Genomic DNA, 21537 nt, shown 5'->3' on the forward strand with positions numbered 1-21537 from the left:
AGGTGGGTGCAGATTGATCAACTGTGAATGTCATACCTTTTCTTTGATTATATTGGCTCTAATACCAATAGTTCGTATCGAGACTTTAATTCAACTTCGTACAACCTTAAACTCTAAAAATCAAGGTTAAGCAAGCCTCAAAACTTATAAAATAACAAAAAAAACTTTTAAAAAAAATGAAAGTAATTTTTATTCTCAAGTTGTTTGTTAAAAATAAAGTGCAAGAGGTATTTATAGGCTGATAGACCCCTTACCACATAGGATTAGATTACTTGATAGAGATAATATTAAAATATTTAATTTGAAGAGTTAATATTCAAATTAAATCTAAATCTTAATTTAATCTACATTCAAATAAATCAACAAATACAAGCGTTCAAATCAGATTATATACTTTTAGGGATGTGCAAGTATTTTTGCCTTTTGTACATGAGTTAGACCTTTTGTTTGGCTTGTTGGCCTGTTTGGCCTATTTAGCCTGCTTAGGTTGCTAGCCTGCCTAGTCTACTAGTTTGCTTAAGTTGCTCACCTGCATGATGGACCTAAGCTAGTTTGAACTCTTAAGCCGTGACACCTAGTTCTCACTTCGCCAAACAACTGAGAGTTTTAAAAGATAGGTCTCATTTTTTGAATGAACAAGTAGGATTGAATCAGTAAGTTTTTATTCCCAAAAGAGAGAATTATCTGTAACTGATTTGTATAGTTATGATCTGACAGACAATTCAATTTTGACTACATAAATTGTTAAAAAAACGATTCTTTTTCAAAGATGAAATTGTCTTAAATGATTCATGTTTCCTGGATGCTCTACATCCCTCTTTTAGAAACAAACCTACAAGTGCATTTTACCCAGATGAAAAAAAAAATCAGAAACAAACTCCTCATTAATGGCTAGAAGCACCTAAATTTTTATACATTATTTTACAAAACCTTAGGTAGCTTATTTTTTTCTCCATCCATACCTAGAAACCTGTTGAGTTCATTTTCTCTTTTTCATACCTAGAAAGTTCAGAACTCATTAATTTATAATGTAATTACATTCCTAATACACGATTTAAACATATGTACTCAACATTATCAAATTCATGAGAGCTTTAGACATCATATCCTACTCAAGATCCTAAAATACCAAATTATGTAGGAATGTATTACATGATAATCATTGTTTTTATATTCTAACAATGCACATATACAATTTTGAATCTTCACTCTCTTTAGAAATTCCACCAGACAAATTAAAATTTGCTTCTTTCATGATTTTTAAGAAACTACTACCTACTCACTCATTGTAACATGACAACCAATGCCATGCCCTTCCAAGAAATTATGGCCAAGAAAAATGTTTCCGAGAAAAATCTGAGTTGGATATTTAGTGAAATGAGAAAGGGTGTAACTGATGAAGAGTAGGAGCATTGCATCTTTATTATTTGGGATGTTCATTCCATATATATAAACCAGGAAGAGAATCCAAAACTTCCTAAATAGTATATAATTTAATCCAAGCAAACCACAGAGAGAATTGCACCTAAAACATAGTAAATTAGGACAGCTCAAACTGTTAAATATTTCATCCTTAATGCCTATATATATACTGATCATTCCTACTCCTCAGGACCCCATCACTGTCTCTCCCCTGGAAAAAGTTCTTTTGTTTGCCTGATCCTAGAGATGACGAAGAAGCAGAGTAAGGGTCGCCAAAGGGTTGAGATGGTGAAAATGAAAAACGATAGCAATCTCCAAGTAACCTTCTCGAAACGTCGGGCTGGGCTTTTCAAAAAGGCTAGTGAACTTTGCACTCTTTGCGGTGCTGAGATTGCAATCATCGTCTTCTCACCTGGCCGCAAGGTATTCTCCTTTGGCCATCCTGAAGTTGAAGCTGTTATGGATCGTTACCTCAATATGCCCGACCCTCCGCAAACTTCAGGAACTATGCAGCTCATTGAGGCTCACCGTAATGCTAATATCCGTGAGCTCAACATGCAACTCACCCAGGTTTGATTAGATTTTTTAGACTGATTTTAACGTTTTTCGCTATAAATCATTGAAAGCAATGTGAACAAATCTTTTTGTATCAGGTGGCCAACCGATTAGAAGCTGCAAAAAAGCGTGGTGAAGAGCTTAACGAAATGAGGAAAGCAATCCAAAGCCATTGCTGGTGGGCGTCCCCTTTCGAGGAACTTAGCCTGCCACAACTCCAGAAACTGAAAACTGTCATGGAGGAGTTGAAAAAGAACGTGGCGAGCCAGGGCAACCATCTTCTTATGCAGAGGATGAATACCCAGCAGTTTCTCATGGGGAGTTCTAGCTCAGGGGAGATTCCTTACGAGCCAAAGGACAATATTGTATTCGATGCAAATATGATGCCTGCGGGATACAGTGCTCCCAACATGATGCCTGAGGGATTCAGTGCTCCCAACATGATGCCTCCTCCTCCAGGATTCAACCCCCATCCTGAAGGATACAATTATCTGAACCCTCTGGGATACAATCCTGGATTCGGACGTGGGTTCTTCTGATTACTCTAGTTGCTTTTCTGTTGAATAAATAAAAAGCTGTAGCCACAGTGTATGTTTCCTATATGGTTTTATGTATTTTGCCTCCTAGTAATTGGTTCTTCGTGTGTGATATGATTTGGTTCAAAGACTGTAATCTCTGTTAGACTGGAATGGTTATGAACCTGTGTGGCCTGTTAATTGTTTATGTATTTCGTTGTTGCTTATGTTCAATTTGAAACTACATTCATCTTCCTATTAGTTTTCTTTGATTATATTGGAGCAATATTTTCTCTTTATTACGTCTTGATAGATCTTTACATTTGCTGTTTTGTGTATATTTAGTCAAACATTTTGTATATATACTTTGTTAGCAATCAATATGAAACCGAAGGGTTAGATTGTAATTATATTTTCTTAAAAACTTATAATTAACAAAATTATTTACAAGATGATCTTGAAAAGTATAAATTTTTTATTTTTTTAACAAATTTCAAATATAGAATTCTGTACTTTCTTACATATGAGACTCTGTACGAAATTAATAAATTTTTAAAAACATAAATTTCACGTGCTAAATTATAGATCTATTATCTTTGTCTCTAAAAATTATAACATTCACATTAATCTCATGATTCCAATAAAGTTATTCTATATGATCGGCTGCTTATTCAACTTTGAATCGTTAGGTAAAAAGATAAGCATTAACATCAATGCTAAAAAGCTCCTGAAAAGGTTAATAGAAAACATTATAATTAATATACCATACATGGCTTTTTCCAGGGTTAATGTTCTTTGCTGTCATGTAACAATATATTGTAATTCTACCACCAATTTCATCCACAAATGGCATGTGCTGATAATGCAAGAAAAGTTGAATCTTCGGTGTTTGGTGCCAGGATTCTTTTGAGACTATTTTGTCTAACCTGTCTGCATTTATTTAGTGCATATCTATGATGATAAGCTTGCCTAATTAGATTCTAAATGCATTCATAATTCAACAATGAAAATCAATTGGTTCTTTCATCATGCGGCTGACATTCATCTTCCCTCCAACCATCATGGGTTTCCAGAGAAGAAAATCAATACAATTTGAATATTCTCCGATGGTGAAGAGGCTCAGCCAAATGTCATTTCTGTTTAGTTCAATCCATGAAAGGATATGAGCTTTGGATGAAAACCTAATCAGATTGCAAGGAATGAACTTAATATGCACCCTGCAAGGAATGAGATTGCAATAGTGGCTTGGAAAATGAAATTAATCTCCAATCACATTGAAAGTTATAAAAGCAAATTTTGAAATTTATCCTTTTAAGCACATTTTCAAAGAAACAAACTCGACAAATTAATAAAAATTAAAATCTTACTTTAAAATGATAAACTCAATTATTGATCGACTAGTAAACGTTAAGATTTTAAAAGTTTTTTATTTAGTGAAAAGTTACGTCTATGATATTCTCTTTTTTGTAAAACACTCGAATCTTTTCCTTTCCCCATAAATAACTTTTACATTGCATGGGGGTGAAAGTATAACTTGTACCATGAGTGATTCAATGTGAGAAAGTGATATTGAAACTGACAAAAGAACTAAAAGCTTATGATCAAACGCATATTGCTCATAAACCAATACATACAGATTTAGTTTCAAAGTAATTCCCCATAAAAATCAAAGATTCTGATAACCTCCAAAATCAGGGTTTAATCATACACTGAAGATATAGCACAGGGAAAATAATTAACTTTGATTAGTGACATACAAAGGAGCAACCTGTATAAATACCCTCCATGTGTTTCTCCTTTTCCAGATCCAACGAGATCCTTGGGTACTTTAATCTGTCTGTTCTTTCTTCAGTTCTTCCTTCGATTTCTTCACCATGACCAAGAATTCTAACATGGGTCGTCAAAGAATCACAATGGCAAAAATAGCAAAGAAGAACCATCTACAAGTAACATTCTCCAAGCGTCGTACGGGACTCTTTAAGAAAGCTAGTGAACTCTGCACACTTTGTGGGGTTGATGTTGCGATGATCGTCTTCTCCCCTGGCAAGAAGGTTTATTCTTTCGGACATCCTCGAGTTGAATCCATCGTGGACCGGTTTCTCACCCAGAACCCTCCTCTCCGAAGCTCTACTGCTCACCAGCTGGTCGAAGCACATAGAAATGCTAGTATCCACGAGCTTAACATCCGACTAACTCAGCTTCTTGAACAGCTAGAAATCGAGAACAGGAGGGGAGATGCACTTGATAACATTAGGAAAGCTGGCCTGAACCTGTGTTGGTGGCAGGCTCCCATTGATGAACTCGGCTTGAATGAGTTAGAGCGACTGAGAATTGCACTTGAAGAGTTAAAGAAGAATGTAGCAAAGCAAGCCAAGAAGGTCTTGCTTGAGTCTGCTGATCACAAACGCTGGCAATTTCTAGCAGTCAATGGTATTGGACATGCCAATCCTTTTGAGAACAAGGACAATGGCATCTGCAGAATTATTGATCAAGCTTATGGCTATGGTGATGGGCTATTTTGAGTTTCCTTAATCTTTTCAGTTACACTGTTGTTACAAACTAGCTAGTAACTCACTGGTTAAAAAACTTTGTTCTAATTCTTCTTTATCTATAAAATTATGGCTTTAAAGGACAAATTATGAGCTTGCAAAATAATAGTCCACTGAGGAATATTTCAATTAATTGTATCTTTGTAAATTAACAAAAAAAAACAAGCAAACAAACAAAGTGAACTTTAGTTGGCCTCATAATTTTCTCTTGATCCACCATGAATATATAAGGCTTAAGCATTGCTTTTTTTGTTTCTCTCTTTTAGAAAAACATATGATACTTTATTATTATAAATAAAATCATACAATACAAATTAATACAAAACAAAACCATTCTCTTAAGTATCAACAAATCTTGTTTGAACACTGTATTTGATAATTTTGTGTTAAAGTATTACTTAAATATAATTAAGAGTGAACTTTAGAATATGCACTTAAACCCTTTTTATACAAGAAAATCTTTGGGGCATGTGTGTAGCTATTTTTTCTTAATCAACAAGCACAAAACTATAAAGTCCACATTTTCCTCCCTAATTTCAAGGAATTATAGAATTCAAATTCACATTTAAATAAATCAAATTAAATTGAAATTCACATTTTTTTTCTTTTCATAAGTTGAACAATAAACCTCCCATTTCAACCTCTACCACATTACAATGCCATACTATAGAGATGATCACTACATAGCTTGGAAATCAAGAAAATATTGGAGAATCATTATTAATTACTAATTTTAGGGATACATTTTAAAGTAAAGTCCAAAAATTTGGGGTAATAATTAATGACTTATATTGATCAATTCTACCAATAAAATAATATGTTTTTAACTTACCATATATATCATTAAAAATTTTTTAAAAAGGTAAATTTATTTATTTATTTATTTAATTTAATTTTTTTAAAAAAAATCCAATTATAAAGGTATCTCCTAGCTTATATTTGTTACACTACGAAATTAAAAGGAAAAGCATCCGAATTCTCTGAGCAAGTCCTGATTACAATGGCTAAGGCAACGAGAGGCCGCCAGAAGATTCAGATAAAGAAATTGGAAGACGAGAGCAGCCGCCAAGTCACTTTCTCCAAGCGCCGCAACGGTCTGTTCAAGAAAGCCAGCGAGCTCTGCGTTTTATGTGGTGCGAACATAGGCATCATCGTCTTCTCTCCCAGGGGAAAACCTTTTTGCTTTGGTCACCCCAACGTGGACGCGGTGGTGGATCGTTATCTCAGCGGAAACCCCACTCTGCATGGGGAGGAGGATTCGGAGACGAGCTGCGACGGTACCCCATGTTTCGAAGAGTTGGACGAAGAGTGCAAGGAGGCAATGGAGAAGCTAGAGGAAGAGAAGAGGCGGAGCAAAGAGATTGAAAAAGAGAAGGAAGAGAGGAAAAAGAAGGGACAGTTTTGGTGGGATGAGCCCATCGACAACATGGGGGTAGAAGAACTTGAGGCGTACGTCAAAGCCATGGAGGAGTTGAGGAAGAATGTGGCTAGGAGGGCTAACGAGTTGATGGGGGATGTTTTAGCGGCGGCTACGGTGGCTAATTCTGGCGGTTTGGGTACTGGTTTTGCTGATCAAAATGGTGGTTTTGGCTATGGTTACGATGGTTTTCATTTTGGTCATGGCCATGGCCTAGATTTTGGAGGTGGTCAGTTCTGAAAATGGCGGTCGCGGGCGTTTCCATTCTTCTTTTCATTTTCCTTTTGGACATGGTTATATTTCTTTTCTTTTTCTTTTAAATTATTGAAGGTAGGATTCGATCTACTTTATTTCTGATTATTATATATATTAAGAGAAATTGAACTAAAATATTTTCTTTCATTAATTATTGTTTTCTAGGTTTTGTGATCTATAACAAACTAGAGTTTTAATTACACTTCTTTAAATAATATATTTTTTAATAAAATTTTAAAAAGTGTAATTATTTAAAATTTTAATTATATATTTTTTACATTAAATAGTAATATCAAAATTCGTTAAAAATTTGTATAGTGTAATGAAATTTCTTAAAAAACATTGTAAAGAATATGTAAAAAGTGTTAATAAAAATATTTTTAGTATACTTTTCTTTTTTTTTTCTTCACAATCGTAATCATCCTATTGTGGGATAATCTTTGTGAGATTAAAAATGCAAAATATTTGCATATTGATAGGGAATTGAATGATTTTTTTTTATTATCTTTTTGTTATAATTGTATTTGATTTCGATTTTGGAATTCTTAATTTATTTTATGTTTATTTCTCTTATGCATAAACAATTATTTTAGTTTATTCAAGGGAAAAATAATAGTTTTAGGAGAAAATTTTGGCACTATAAATGTGAGATCAAAAGATCTTAAGAAAGACAATTAATAATAGTATCAAGATTTTGCTTGTAAGGAAATTTATTGATCTTTCTTATATTTCTATATATAAAGAGATTTGATTCTTGCCGCATGAAGAATGTGAATTACATGGATATGAATTATTTTTTTATATTTCTTTATTTCATATCTCACACATTAAAATATAGATTTATATATTACCAATGATTTTCATTCATTTGATTTTTCTTAATAATCTTATTTTTTGTGAAAAACTTGAGAAATCTTTTTTTTTTTAATTTTGGCATCTTAGAATATTTTGCTTGTTGATTAAAGGGTAATGTTATTTAATATGAAACAATATAGCATGATGAGTAAAAGCATAATACTTAAAATATTCTTTAAATAAATCTTTATGTAATGACTCAAGTCCAAGTATCACTAGTCCAACAACTTTTCAAACTTAAAATATATGATCCTCAAAAGATTAATCAAGATTCCATATCAAATCTTTATGTATCATACTTTACTTTTTTATTTTGTTCGATTAAATCTTAATATTTTATTTTAAGTTAAATATAAATTTTTATAATTAACAATTAATTAATACGTAATTTATCATTTTATATCACGTAATGTTCATATACTATATTAATATGTCATAATAGACGATGACATACCACGTGCTTTTTTCATTATCCACTTGGTATAAAAAATTACAAATTGTATTTTAATTAATAACTGTCAATATTAGTTATAACTATATATTTAATTCAAAATAAAAATAAATGAGTTTGATTGAACGTAATTAAAGATTAATTTTTAAAAAAAAATTATTTATTTAATTTAAAATAAAAATATATGAACTTAATTGAATATAATTAAAAAATAAAAATTTTTTAAAATTTTTTTAATTAACTATATAATAATACTAATTTCAAAGTTTCTACTCTAATCTTCCATTCCATCAATAAACTCGTCAATATTATTTTCGAAATGAGCTCTAAATTTATCATTCTATTCAAGGTAATAGATCAAATTTATCATATAAATTTGAAAAAAAAAACAAAAACCTTTGAAGAATTCACTTTTACGAAGGAGAAAAGCGGACCAGTGTTCTAATCAAAATATAGATATTCTTTTAAAACGTGAATTGGTGGTCGATTCTGATTGGATATGAGTGGGCGTGGGAGTGGGACCATGGCTTGGCTGGTTTCCGTTAGATTTGACCCACTGCTCCAACCAATGTTCTCAGTGGTCACAGCTGTGAACCAGTTCAGCTTGGGAGAAGCCGACACCTCACATTCCCCCACTCCAAATCTTCATTCAATTATATATGTACAAAATTTTTATATGATATTTTATAGTTTTTTAATTAATGTTCAGAGGATAATTCTTTTTTCACAAAAAAATTAGTTTATTTATTTTTACACAATAAAATTATTAAAATATTCAAATTTAAAATTAATTTATGTATTCCTATTTAAAAGTATTTTTATAATTTTACTGTAATATTAATTGAAAAAAAATCTATAAATATTAATCAAAAATTTTTTCAGTTAATATTTTATGAATAATTTTTGTTTCATAAGAAATTAAACTGTTAATTTTATTCAATAAAATTATTAAAATATCTCAAATTTAAAATTAATCCGTTTATTCATTTTTAAAGTAATTTTAATAATTTTACACACAAAATTAATAATCTAATCCGTTGTAATAATTTAGTTATTTGCATTATATTAATTAAAAAAAGACAAAGGAGAACGAGGAACAGAGGTTTGAAAACGACAAAGGTAGAAAAGGAAAAACGACAAAGCTAGAAAAGTGTAAACGACAAAGGATCAGCATAGTGTTTTTTTTGAACATTGATGCTCCTCGCTGGCATCTTCAAGTGTACGTGCGCATTGTGTGCCAGCTCATGACTTTGTAATCAACTCCCCATTGCATGCCATCATCTTGATTTGGGAGGGTGGGGGGAAGATGGCCTAAGGCCGTTCCTAGTTCGTGCATTTTGTGAACTCGGTCTCGCGAGTCACCCGAACCATTCGATTTTTAGATGGAATTTCATTGTCCAAAATTTATTATATCCTCTTTAATTACATTCATCACTCCTATTTGACTTCTATGATCATTTAAAATCATATTTAAAGATAATTAATAAATTTTAATAAATATCATATTAATATAAAACAATTTTTAAATTAAAATTTAATATATAAAATTAAAATTTATATCTTATGATCACTATACAAATTTATCCAACCTAGTGACTTATTTAGACTTAACTATAAGATATCTTAAGTCCAAGAATGCAGGGTATTCAATTATAAATTACCCATTGTCAGCTCTAAACTAAACTAATACACGTAATTATATACAATTTAGTCTATAAATCAAGATGGCTATGGTGATATTACCATTTATATATTCCTGTTATAAGAGTATAATTTCTGCTTTCTTTTTGACTAAGCAAAGGATTAGCTAGCTGTTTACAGAAAAATACTGAGATGTCAATTAAGAATTTTCTCGCATTTTTATTTTCCTGATTAAAATCAAAAGCCGATATGGGGTGGCGAAATCAATGTAAAAAACTTGACAATGAAATTTGAATTTCAGATTGGTAAGTGCTTGATCATAAGCCGTGACGCTAAGTTTGACCTCACTACATCCTTCTCGCTTGCCTGCAGTAACCCAGCTAATATTACAGCCTGTTTTTTCAGCCTCTCTCTCTCTCAACTTTCGTGTTGCTTTTAGAGATCTCTACCTCTACGTGTGCCCTTACCCCTTTTTAATGGTTTGGTCGGCAAACTCTTTGTTTTGGCCCCAAAACCTCAACACCACGTAATTCACAAGCTGCAACAGCAGCAGCAACCGGGAGAAGAAGAGAGAAAACCCAAACCCCACACCAAAACCAGGGAAAAGAAAGACAATGGATCCGTGTCCTTTTGTACGGATCCTGGTGGGAAATTTGGCCCTGAAATTACCAGTATCAAGGAAGCCTTCTCTGTCAAGAATCCACCCTTCTACTTCTTCATGCTATTGCAAGATTAAACTCAAGAACTTCCCTCACCAAATGGCTACAATCCCTTTTATCCAATCGCAAGTAGACAGCAGCATCAGCAGTAGCAGCAGCAGCTGTTCTCATAAATCTCTGGCCGCTTGTTTCAGTCTGAGCAAGTCCCAGATCGACAGAATCGTCTCGAGAGGGAGTTCATCGTATAAACTTTCTATCGAGGTTTACGCAGACCCTGATGGCAGTAGCTGTGGATTGACATATGGGAAGTTGTTGGGGAAGGTTTCGGTACCGTTGGATCTACGTGGAGCGGAATCGAGGCCGTCTATTGTGCATAATGGGTGGGTTGCTATAGGCCGAAGTAGAAGCAACAAGAATGGATCATCTGCACAGTTGTGTTTAACGGTCAGGACTGAACCTGATCCGAGGTTCGTGTTCCAGTTCGGTGGGGAGCCTGAGTGTAGTCCTCAGGTTTTTCAGGTTCAAGGCGGTCTTAAACAGGCCGTATTCACTTGCAAGTTTGGTTTCAGGAACACAAGTGATCGGAACTTGGGATCAAGGTTAGCTGCTATTTCCTCATGATCTCTGTTACTTCCTTTATGTTTGGCTGATGAGCAAGATTCGGGATAAATGGAATTAACATTGTAAAACGTGACTGCTAGACATTTCTCATTCTTAAAAAGTGATTTTTTTTACTCTATATAAAATTCGAAAGATCTTTTGCATTAAGATTAAACAACTTCAGTAAAAGTTTTGACTTCGCCTTTTAATTTGTTGTTTGTCAAAGTGTTTCTAAATGTTTTTTTTTTGGTTACGCAGATCATCTTTGCCAGAATCAAACACTTCAAGAAATTGGCTATCTTCTCTGAAAACAGAGAAAGATCAAACCTCCAAAGAACGAAAAGGATGGTCGATTACAGTCCACGACCTGTCAGGCTCTCCAGTAGCAATGGCATCAATGGTGACCCCATTTGTCCCATCTCCTGGTTCGGACAGGGTTAGCCGTTCCAACCCAGGTGCATGGCTAATTCTCCGTCCAGGATGCGGAACCTGGAAACCATGGGGCCGCCTCGAGGCCTGGCGTGAGCCTGGTTTCACTGACGCCCTCGGATACCGATTCGACCTCTTCCACGACGACTACATGGCCGCCACCTCCACAACCACCACCCTCGCTAGTTCCATCCTTAGCACCAAACTTGGCGGGAAATTCACCATGGACATGACCACAAACGTAGCAGCAACCCCATCGACAAGCCCACAAAGCAGCTGCGACTTCGGTTCCGGATCAAGGCCCGGATCGGGATCAGGGTCAGATTTCGGGTTCGCGGCATCCCTTTCCCCGCAGAGTTTGTACAGGGGTGGCTTCGTGATGTCGTCGACGGTGGAAGGTGCAGGGAAATGCAGCAAGCCGGACGTGGAAGTAGGTGTACAGCACGTGACATGCACGGAGGACGCAGCAGCTTTTGTGGCACTGGCCGCGGCCATGGATCTGAGCGTGGATGCCTGTCGGCCCTTCTCTCAAAAGCTAAGGAAAGAGTTGAGGCAGCAAACTCAAAACTTTGTCGTGTAATATCCATTGGAAGTTTGTCGTTTTAGGGTTTGTCGGATCATAACTGATGAGTTGGTTAGGTGTTCCTTTCGGATTGGGATTCTTTCTGCAGATAACTAACAGCAGTTTTTGAGCTGGATATGTAACGATTAGCTCTTGTACAGTGCGGAATGACAAGGCAGGATTCTTCTGTTTTTTTCTTTTTTTAATTTTCCTTTGTGATTAGTGAAATTTGTTCATTGTTTATTCAATTCTTTTACTTTTGTCTGAGAATCCTATGTAGGAATTGAAGTAAACCCATAGATTCATGTTCATGGCGATGTCGTTGGTGTAAGGATAAGCATAAATAAATAACTTAATTAAGGGGAGTGCTAAAATATTAATTAACCTAATTTAGATTTTGTCATCTTGCCAAAGCAAGATTAAGCAAAAAAATATTTTCACTAGATTACATGCTAAGATCCACGTCAACTCGACAGATTATGAATCAAATTTATCATTATACTTTTGAATCTGATCCATAAAGTTCTCAAAAGTTAAAATATTATTGACAGTATTCTTTTTTTTTTATGAAATATTTTGTGTTTCCATTAATTTTTAATCACTTTGAAATCAAATTAAAAGTACGATAATAAAAATCATATCTATTCAAAGATAAATAATATTGAGTAGAATTATGAGATGTTTATTTGGAATTAAAAATATGGTTTTTTGATCAAACTCATAAACTGTTCGACATATTATGCAGAATTATGAAGTGTATATTGGGGTTTGTTGATGGCATAAGATGAGAGATGTTGCATGTAATTTTGGTCATGGACAACAAAACCGTTGCACTGATGATTCAAATGAAAACAAGTGAACCGAATGTTAATTCCTACTTGTTTTTGGCTATTAAAGATTTGATAAAGAATGAATAATAGGTCAATATCGTTCATGTGTATTGCGAATTTAATCGTTTAACAAATATTTTTATGAATATGACTTTTTAATATCTTGTTAATAGGACGTTGCTTAAGTTTCAATTTTATTAAGTGCATTATGAGAATTTCATTCTCATGCATTATATTGACACAAATACACTATTTTTATTTCCTTTAAAAATTGATAAATTTAATCTATCATTTTAAATAAAATAATAAAAATAGTATCCAATTTCCTTTCATAATAATAGTGTTGAAGTAGACCCTTCCAAAAAAAAAAAAAATAGGGTTGAAGTAGACTGGCAAGCCAAATACTAACTTCAATATTTAAACATTGGTAGTTCTTGTTTTTCTCTCTAATAATGCAGCATTTATTAGTTAGGTAACATTTGTTAATTTTTGTTAACATTCGTTGAAAAATTTTGTTTGCTGCCACTGCAAGCAAAGAGGAACTAAATGCTCATGAATTTCCTTTATAACTGAAGTTTTCATATTTATGGATGTAGATTAGAATATAAGGCAGTGAAACAGACCACCTTCATCTTGAATATCTGCAGAGCACCCAATTGGAGTAAATGGATACTTTTCCTTGGGTTCAGTAAATATATTTTTTATACTACAAAAACATGAAACATTTATATTATAAAAAAAATTAAAACTTTAATGGAAATAATTAAAATTATAATTTTTATCTTAATTTCTATAAAAATTTAAAAGTATGAAGAAAATAGGTATCTAAAAGTATAGGAGCTTAGAGTCTATATATGAACATCTTTCTTTTTCTTCTAGGAAAATGTTAAATTCATTGGAGATGCCGCAGTGTCAACGAATTGTGCCCCTTTCTGCCTTGTAATCTCAAAGATTAGGCTAAAGTTCATCTGTTAACCAAGAGGAAGAGGGCGGCCGAGGGAGGGAAGAAAGCTTCAAATTAGACCAATCTCTCTCTTCTGGAAATGAAGGCACTAGGTTTGTGGCTGATGCTGGTGGGTTCACTTCGGCTAGCCTCAGTTTGGTTCGGTTTCTTCAACATACGGTCTCTCCGTCGTGGTGTCTACTCCAAATCCCAAGGTTACCAGCTTCCTCTCCTTTCTGATCATTAATTTGTAATTCTATCTCTCGTTTCAATATGGTCAAGGATTTATTCAGAATTTTTCTCCATTTTCTTTAACAGTGACCGAAGTCCATGGAAGGACATTTGGCATCTGGACTCTGCTCACTTGCACGTTGTGCTATCTCTGTGCATTTAACCTTGAAAACAAGACCCTCTACTTAGTTACCTTTCTGTCATTCGTGTATGCCTTTTTCCATTTCTTGACTGAATACCTGATATATGGTACAACGACCGTCAGGAATCTCTCAGCTGTTTGCTTCTTTGCAGGTATCAGTTTCTCCTGACATTTATCAGTAAATAGTACCATGCCTCACAGCTCACGCCTCTCTGTTTGAATACTTATCTCAGTTCTTCCCAAAATTATGAGCCTGTTCCTCATGCATGATGCAGCTTGGAAATTGAAAATTGAACTTAATACTGTAATAATCTTCAGACCTACTACAATAATTGCCCTGTAAGATTTTGGTAAAGATAGACTATACGAAATAAACTTGTCAGTATCTTCAGTGATTTTCTTTTCATTTAATTTCTTACCCGATGTTCTGACCCTTACAGTGAAATTGTGTCTACCCATATTAAACGATTGAATCAACATTTGTCCTTTTAATTTATTCTTTAGCTAATGTATTTATACCGTAGCCATGGCTGTTTGTTTACGGGGATTTATTATTCAAGTGATGAGAAAATAAATCTCATGCATTTCAGTTAAAAGTATCTTAAACATATAAATATAACAAAAACGTTTTCACTTATTGCAAATTAGTATTAGAATGTGTTTTAGAAATTTAACATGATATCAGAGTAAGATGCAGTAATCTTTCTGTGAGCTTCTTTGACGATTCATGTCATATAATATATTCATATTTTGACATGTGAGGAAAAGTATTGAAATGATAAAAAAAAAATCTAAAACATATAAATATAATAATAATCTTTTCATCTATTGTCAATTAATTTTATATTAGATAACCATTTTAAAATTTCAACATGCACAATAATACTTCACTAAAACTCTCCTTGTGTTGATCAGGCACATCAATAATATGGATGCTGTTGCAGTGGAATTCACATCAACCTCAAGGAACCTTGAAAGCAGAATGAAATCTGACATCTTCCTCATTTTTTTTTGCCTTTGGCTACTGTAAACGAAATTGAACTATTTCTAGAGTACTTCAGCTTCTAGCTATCCATGTATGCTTTGTTCCAACCTAGACCAGGGTATGCAGTTCTCTTAAGAGATGACAGATACTCTGGGTCTCTTTCATCTGCCAAAGAGGGAAGGCAGTTACTCCTGATAAACATACAGATTCACCTAAGCTTTCTTTTTTGTTGTCCGGACATGCCTGTGTTATGTCATTCTGTTGAGCAATTAAAACGGGATTGAATGAGGTAGCATCTCCTGTCAACAGTTTAAGCACCTTTTTTACATGATACGACAAGAATAAAGGGGCTTTTTTTTTTCGTATACTTGTTTAAAACAGAAGGATGCTTCAATTTAAGAATGATCGGGACTTTCCATAGTGGATAGATTTGATTTGTTTTACAAAATATAAAAGCAAATAAAGTGTGCAGGGATAATTTCTGCTGTTTAGGATATGGTAAATTGAACATTATCTCAGATTAAATCTGCTTCGCTGCAAATTATTCTCTAAACTTGGATTTGAGGCCTCAATTAGAAGCAGAAATTGGATGGCCTGGACAAGTTTATGTCATCACTAACGCTGTCGTACATTGCCCTCCTAAAGAGCTTGTTTGACAATTTGAGGCTGTGGTTTATTTATCAGCAATCTTGAGAGAAGACACAAGTAACCATCTGAAGACGGGCACCAGGCCCGGACGGCCGAGTGATCTAAGGCGCCAGTCTCAAGTTCTGGTCTTCGTGAGAAAGCGTGGGTTCACATCCCACATCTGACATTCATTGTACTCTTTATCCCATTTTTACAGAAAAGTATGGGATTGCTTTGGCTGGGTTACTTGGGTACGTCGCATTCAAAGACATCATAAAATGCTTGTCAATAGTCAGCATTCAGAGCATATGTTCATTAAGGCATTCAACATATATGTGATTCGGATTTGCTATCAGAAAACGACTAGTTCTGGTCACACGTTAAGCCATGTCAGAAATTTGAACAAGAAAATTAAAAAAAAAAGTATTGACATACAGGAAGTTGCCATACATTATACAGATTGAACCCACTGACAACATTCATCTAGCCTACATTTTGACTTCAAAGTTGAAAACGTATTCTCTAGACACAGTTTGATATTTCAATCAAGATGCACTCTAAAAAACAGTACCTGTCTACGTATCAAAATGGAGTGCAAAGATAACAGCTTTAGAGCATTCACAAAAACTCAACAACCATAGAATCAGATTTTCATTCACCTGCAGCATCTTCATTGTCGCTCCCTTCTGTTCTGATATCTGGCAATGTACTCAGATCGACACGAGCATCTTTCTCTTCTTGAGAGAGGGTATTATCAGAAGAATCAATGGGGTCATGCTGGCCTTGATCCACTGTCCCGTTAGAGAAGGAAGTGTCTGAGCTTTCATCTGTTCCACCTGATTCCTTGTCACCCTCTGATTTCTCATTCTGAGTCGAATCAGTATTCTCCTTAGTCATGGAAGACCCAAAATTATCCCCTCCGGCTGTTGAATTGACCTTGGTCATATCCTCTGACATTTCGGACTCTGCATTAGTAGAGGAATTAAAGGAATCTCTGGTGGCCCAATCTACATTTTCAATTTTACTCGAATCTACCGTGTTGGAATCATGCTGCTCGCTATTTGAAATCTTCTCATTGGCTTGCTCTTTATGTTTTTCTTCAGTTACCATACCATCTTCTGTTGTATTTTGAGCTGAAGTAAATTTCAAAACAGTAGCTGTTCCATTCTGCAATGAATCTGGCATTTCTGTATTCACTTCTGCAGGCTTATTGCCTGTTTCTTTACTCACTTCAGTAGAGTTATTGCTTGCTTGGTCAGTGAAGTCAGTAGAGTTTGTTGTATTTGGAAGAGAGATATGCTCAGAGTTGGATAATCCAGTCTCATGATCATTTTCTTTAGTGTCTGTGGCATTCAATGAACTACCATCTTCAGAGTGTTTACCATCATCAGCCTTCAACTCTGACTTGTTTTCATCACCATTAGTTTCCTCAGTTGCAGTGTCTTTGCTCTCCTGTTCCAAAACATTCATTGTTGAGTTGTCATTAGAATTTTCCATATCTAATTTATTGGCTTCAGAGTTTATAATTTGGGTGTCATGGGACACTGCACTGGAAGCATCATCTGCCTTGTAATGCTCCTCTCTAGCCTCATGTGCATTCCTGCCACCTCCATCATGATTCTGATCATTTGCTGAATTGTCACTTTCTTCTTGACCATCTTTCTCTTCAATTTCTTTTTCCTCATTATCTTTATCATCACCCTCTGCTTCTCTCTCTTTCTCTTCATCTATAAATTCTTCTTCACGATCAGCTTCACCATCTGCTCTTTCTTGCTCATTTTCATTGACCTCATCATCTCCTCTTCCCTCATCATCTACTTCTTCATCCTTAATTTCTTCTTCTTGCTCTTCATCGTCATGCTTGTTACCTTCATCTTCCCGCATTTCTTCTTGCTCTTCTTCTTCTTCATGTTTACTCACTTCTTCCTGCTCCACTTCTTCGTGTTTGCTTGCTTCTTCCTGCTCGTCTTCCTCATGTTTGCTAGCTTCTTCCAGCTCCTCTTCTTCGTGTTTGCTTGCTTCTTCCAGCTCCTCTTCTTCGTGTTTGCTTGCGCCTTCTTGCTCCTCTTCCTCAAGCCTCTTAGCTTTTTCTTCCAGTTCATCATCATGCTTATGTTCCTCCTCGACTCCATTTTCTTCTTCCTCTTCTTCCTCATGTTTGTAGTTCTTAGATACTTCCTGCACATGAGGAAGGTCTTTCCTCCCAAATTTTTGAATCACATCATCATTTTGTACTCTCACAGAGGCTTTGGCATCTTTCTCATCAAATTCTTTTCTCTTATCATGGGAGTGCTTGACTTGGTAGATTAACCAGAAGCAGACCCCAAGTAGCAGACAAATCTGAAGGACATGCTTTGTCTTGATAACTTTGGATCTTTGGTTTCTACTAGGTGACCTCTTGAACATGATGGAAATCCAAAGGTCCCTACTCTGATTTCCTTTCTCTCTTTGTATATATCAAGTAACTGCCAGAATCCTGCCTAGGATAAAACATATAATCTGAATGATTAAAAAAGACTAATCAACCATTTAAAAAGTAAATTGTGTATCTGAAGAACAATCATAATCCAAAATTAATCTTTTTCTTCAAAACATAAAAAGAAACTAAAGAAAGAAACAAGTAAATTTCATCCATACTCCGGTGACCAAAATCATAACCTAAATGATAGTGTAGCCCAAACCTCAACAATATCCTTGAAATAAACCAATGCAGAACTAATGCATTCTAAGTCTAGACTTTAGTAATATAAAATCAAGAACAATGAAGAAATACGGACTTGGAGACCACAATACCACAACTAGCTGAAATCATGCTCCACTTTAATTTGGCAGAATATAGGAAGAGAAGGGAATGTTAAAAATCCTTACAGGAAAAGGGACCTTGTCCTTGAATTAGTGAAACTAGGAGTCCAAACAAGTTAAGGCCAAACAAACAAACAACACATAATGTGTTCCATTTCAGATTTGAAAATGATTTCTTGGGGAGGAATTGTCCTTTTCAAGAAGGAAAATGTGAAAAATCCAAAAATTAAAAAATGCAAACTTTCCAAATTGGTTTTGTCACCTTTTGAAAACCTATCACATTAGCTTCTTTTCTTATATACTGAAAACCGGCTGTTTCCAAAGCTCTTCAGTACCCAGTACCCACCCAACAATGCCAGACACACAGGCAACTTTGGAATAGGGGGTGGAGTTGGGAGAAGGACATTAGAAGATTGTGCTTTTAACATTTCCATTGATACTTCCTGAACCCCCTTCAAAAGAGAAGAAACAGAAAGAGGACATAAAAACATGTTGAAAATCTTGACTCCGCTACAACCAGCGATACATGTTTTCTACTCTCTCTCTTTCTACTCGTCCAAATAATTTCAACATTGTAAACAAATAGGTTTTCATGTTATTTCCATAGCTTTTGAATGACAAACTGCTATAGAATCAAGTAATCCCATTTGACAATCAAAGAATCCAAACTAATCCAGATTATTTTTTCTTCCCTCTTGTCTTGATCTTGGCACCTTACATGACATTGACCAAACAGAGATCGATTCCCATAAATAAAAAACAAAGGAAGGGAATATAAAACTCTTTTATTTTCTCATATAATACAGAGAATGTTTTAGCATATGAAAGAAGCACAGATACGGATAAATACTATGTTTACATAAAATAAATCAGGAAAATAACAGTTACTCATCAAATGAAGCAAACCCCTTTCTTTCTAATTAAAGAAATAGGAAATCTAATGATACCTATCTCTTCTGAACAATGCACCAAGTTCAAATCCCCATCCCAAGCTATAAAAAAATACTAAATATTAACATATTTTTATTAAAAAGACAGCGCATTTGCTGAAATGAAAGGAAACCCAGAAATGGCAACCCCATGGAAGCCCTAGCCAAAAGGAAAACAACACAGTGAAGCAATACCCATCAAACCTGAACGCAAAAAACTCAAATTTTGCGATTCGCAAACAAAACCCATTACCCAAAGCAGCAGGTAAACATAAAAAAAAGAAACAAAAGACAGAATCCATGCTAAAGCTATGAATAAGGGAGTTTCTTAAGCTGAACAAACTACCAAGATTCAAACAAAACGCAACAAAATGATTCCTTGAAGAAAGGAAGTTTATAAAAAGCAAGAGAAATACCTGGAGAAAGAGAGACCCAGACAAAAGATACAGCACAGTCTAAGTAGTTAAAGACAAGAAGGCTTCAAGAGAAAAGGTATTGTAAAGGAAGTCTTCACCAGTTCTCACTGCTTTCACCGGATCCAACACGAAGGGGACAATGGCCTCTTCTACCACTACCCCTCCACTCCCAGATTTACCTTTCCGACCCTCACACGAAAATGATTTTTTATTTTTCTATTTTAAGACCATTAAATTGTTGCTCATATTTTTTTAACACAAAATGTCATCATCTGATTTATTAAATCACTATCTAAAGGTATTTTGATAATTTTATTATAATAAATTAACTATATAATCTATTTTAGAAATAAAGTTTAATCACAAAGAACTAATCAAAAATATATATATTAAATATTTTGCAAAAAAAATAAAATTATAAAGATTGTAAACAGTTTTAACTTGATAAATAAAAAAAAAAGCATTGGATACCCAAATTATTGTGGGTGTTGAATTGTTGTCTAATAAATGCAATAACTTTAATTGCATAAAAAAAATTTCAATTTAATACATTTATATATATATATATAAAACTCAACTATTAAAATGATTTGTTTTAATTATATTATATGTTTGAAACACTATGTGTGTAACATTACGGAGATCTTTTGTGACATGATTATATCATTATGTTAATGATTTGGGGTAAATTGAAGCTAAAAAATACTTATCAAGTCATCTAAAGTTGAGTTATGCATATTAATAATTAAAAGCTTTTATTTTTTCATCTAAAATATACTCTTTCTGTCTCTAATTAATTTTTTTTATTTTTACAGAAATTAAGATAAAAATTTTTATTTTAACATGAAAAAATAAAACGAATAAAAAATAAAAATATTAAGTATTTAAAAATGAAAAAAAATCAATTTTAAAACATTTCAAAATGAATAAATACATGTGACAAAAGGAGTATTCATCTCGCCAGGTTAGTCTGAAAAGTCTTATCTTCCTTGTCACAAATGAATTTTGCTTGGCAAAGTCGTTGAATGTTATACATTGATTAGTATCATTATCATTATATTAAGTATTATTTTTAATGCTTTGAATGTGATACAAATGATCCCACTTGCAATAGACGCACAGCCACATGGCAATACATTGATAATTCCAATCTCCAGGCTTATCGAAACCACAAAATGTCATCTCTCTTTGGGCCTGGTTGTCCCCTGGCACAGGACCACAGGACCACGCCATGGCAACATTAGCTTCAAAACAAAGGGGCCGAAGGCTTACCATCACATCTATTATTTATGTAAACGACAGGCTTCTTCTCCACAATAGCAACCCAGATTTGATGAGCTTGCATTTTTCCTTCTTCAAACAGCTTGTTGCTTGGAAAGGTTAAATGTGAACCTCAAAAAAGAGTTGTTACCTTAGTCAATAGGAAAGGAAATTTGGGGACAAGTTTCAGCTTAAAGATTCATGTTTACAGGCATGTGTTTCATGGGGCAGACAATGGGCTCAACTTGTCCCATGTAACAGTTTATTGATCAGTTTCCTCTCTGCCATGATCCATCCCTCATGCCATTTTCAACCATCTTTGACTTCTATCCTAGCATTCTCTGTATATGTTAACTCTGCTTGTGAAGGTGTTTGTGGTAATTGATTTTATCTTTAAGAAGGTACTGATTTGAGGTTGGGTTTTAAGTAACAGTTAGCCAACTTCCAATTTTGCTTCTGATG

At 34.2% G+C, this 21537-nt stretch overlaps 4 protein-coding genes and 2 pseudogenes across 6 annotated transcripts; 5 read left to right on the forward strand and 1 right to left on the reverse strand.

The window, feature by feature from the left end:
- The first annotated feature begins 1665 nt into the window (after nt 1-1665).
- On the forward strand, nt 1666-2516 carry LOC110428718 (agamous-like MADS-box protein AGL62). Of its 2 annotated transcripts, XM_089785684.1 has the most exons (3): nt 1666-1992; nt 2076-2357; nt 2463-2516. In XM_089785684.1, exons 1-3 carry the CDS (start codon nt 1669-1671, stop codon nt 2514-2516), a joined length of 660 nt encoding a protein of 219 aa, XP_089641810.1. In that variant the 5' UTR covers nt 1666-1668. The 2 variants fall into 2 exon arrangements, with proteins under 2 accessions (XP_089641810.1, XP_021300302.1); XM_021444627.1 differs by having other exon boundaries at nt 1669-1992; nt 2076-2516.
- Nucleotides 2517-4384: 1868 nt separating this feature from the next.
- On the forward strand, nt 4385-5014 carry LOC110428716 (agamous-like MADS-box protein AGL62 pseudogene; annotated as a pseudogene).
- A 1027-nt stretch (nt 5015-6041) lies between these two features.
- LOC110428717 (agamous-like MADS-box protein AGL61 pseudogene) lies at nt 6042-6698 on the forward strand (annotated as a pseudogene).
- A 3316-nt stretch (nt 6699-10014) lies between these two features.
- Nucleotides 10015-12153, forward strand: LOC110428647 (uncharacterized). The gene is made up of 2 exons (XM_021444533.2): nt 10015-10918; nt 11178-12153. The coding sequence occupies exons 1-2, from the start codon at nt 10275-10277 to the stop codon at nt 11926-11928; spliced, it is 1395 nt and encodes a 464-aa protein (XP_021300208.1). The 5' UTR covers nt 10015-10274; the 3' UTR covers nt 11929-12153.
- Nucleotides 12154-13412: 1259 nt separating this feature from the next.
- Nucleotides 13413-15476, forward strand: LOC110428626 (ergosterol biosynthetic protein 28-like). The gene is made up of 3 exons (XM_021444508.2): nt 13413-13898; nt 14002-14208; nt 14972-15476. Exons 1-3 carry the CDS (start codon nt 13784-13786, stop codon nt 15040-15042), a joined length of 393 nt encoding a protein of 130 aa, XP_021300183.1. The 5' UTR covers nt 13413-13783; the 3' UTR covers nt 15043-15476.
- Nucleotides 15477-15979: 503 nt separating this feature from the next.
- LOC110428624 (myb-like protein X) lies at nt 15980-20028 on the reverse strand. Of its 2 annotated transcripts, none has more exons than XM_021444506.2 (2): nt 19816-20028; nt 15980-18144 (listed from the first exon to the last, which is right to left on the reverse strand). In XM_021444506.2, the coding sequence occupies exon 2, from the start codon at nt 18072-18074 to the stop codon at nt 16320-16322; it is 1755 nt and encodes a 584-aa protein (XP_021300181.1). In that variant the 5' UTR covers nt 18075-18144; nt 19816-20028; the 3' UTR covers nt 15980-16319. The 2 variants fall into 2 exon arrangements, with proteins under 2 accessions (XP_021300181.1, XP_021300180.1); XM_021444505.2 differs by having other exon boundaries at nt 15980-18148.
- Between the last annotated feature and the right edge of the window lie 1509 nt (nt 20029-21537).

The sequence above is a fragment of the Theobroma umbraticum genome, unplaced genomic scaffold (genome assembly GCF_002168275.2).
Source record: "Theobroma umbraticum cultivar Fairchild unplaced genomic scaffold, ASM216827v3 scaffold_1682.0, whole genome shotgun sequence".
In the NCBI taxonomy this organism is placed as follows: Eukaryota; Viridiplantae; Streptophyta; class Magnoliopsida; order Malvales; family Malvaceae; genus Theobroma; species Theobroma umbraticum.

Bases quoted from the DNA above. Each gene is read 5' to 3' on its own strand.
- LOC110428624 (XM_021444506.2), bottom strand. From the start codon at position 18,074: ATGTTCAAGAGGTCACCTAGTAGAAACCAAAGATCCAAAGTTATCAAG.
- LOC110428718 (XM_021444627.1), top strand. From the start codon at position 1,669: ATGACGAAGAAGCAGAGTAAGGGTCGCCAAAGGGTTGAGATGGTGAAA. The intron at 1,993-2,075 runs GTTTGATTAGAT...TTTTTGTATCAG, and splicing joins TCAACATGCAACTCACCCAG to GTGGCCAACCGATTAGAAGC.
- LOC110428626 (XM_021444508.2), top strand. From the start codon at position 13,784: ATGAAGGCACTAGGTTTGTGGCTGATGCTGGTGGGTTCACTTCGGCTA. The intron at 13,899-14,001 runs GTTACCAGCTTC...TTTCTTTAACAG, and splicing joins TGTCTACTCCAAATCCCAAG to TGACCGAAGTCCATGGAAGG. The intron at 14,209-14,971 runs GTATCAGTTTCT...TGTGTTGATCAG, and splicing joins AGCTGTTTGCTTCTTTGCAG to GCACATCAATAATATGGATG.
- LOC110428647 (XM_021444533.2), top strand. From the start codon at position 10,275: ATGGATCCGTGTCCTTTTGTACGGATCCTGGTGGGAAATTTGGCCCTG. The intron at 10,919-11,177 runs GTTAGCTGCTAT...TTGGTTACGCAG, and splicing joins GATCGGAACTTGGGATCAAG to ATCATCTTTGCCAGAATCAA.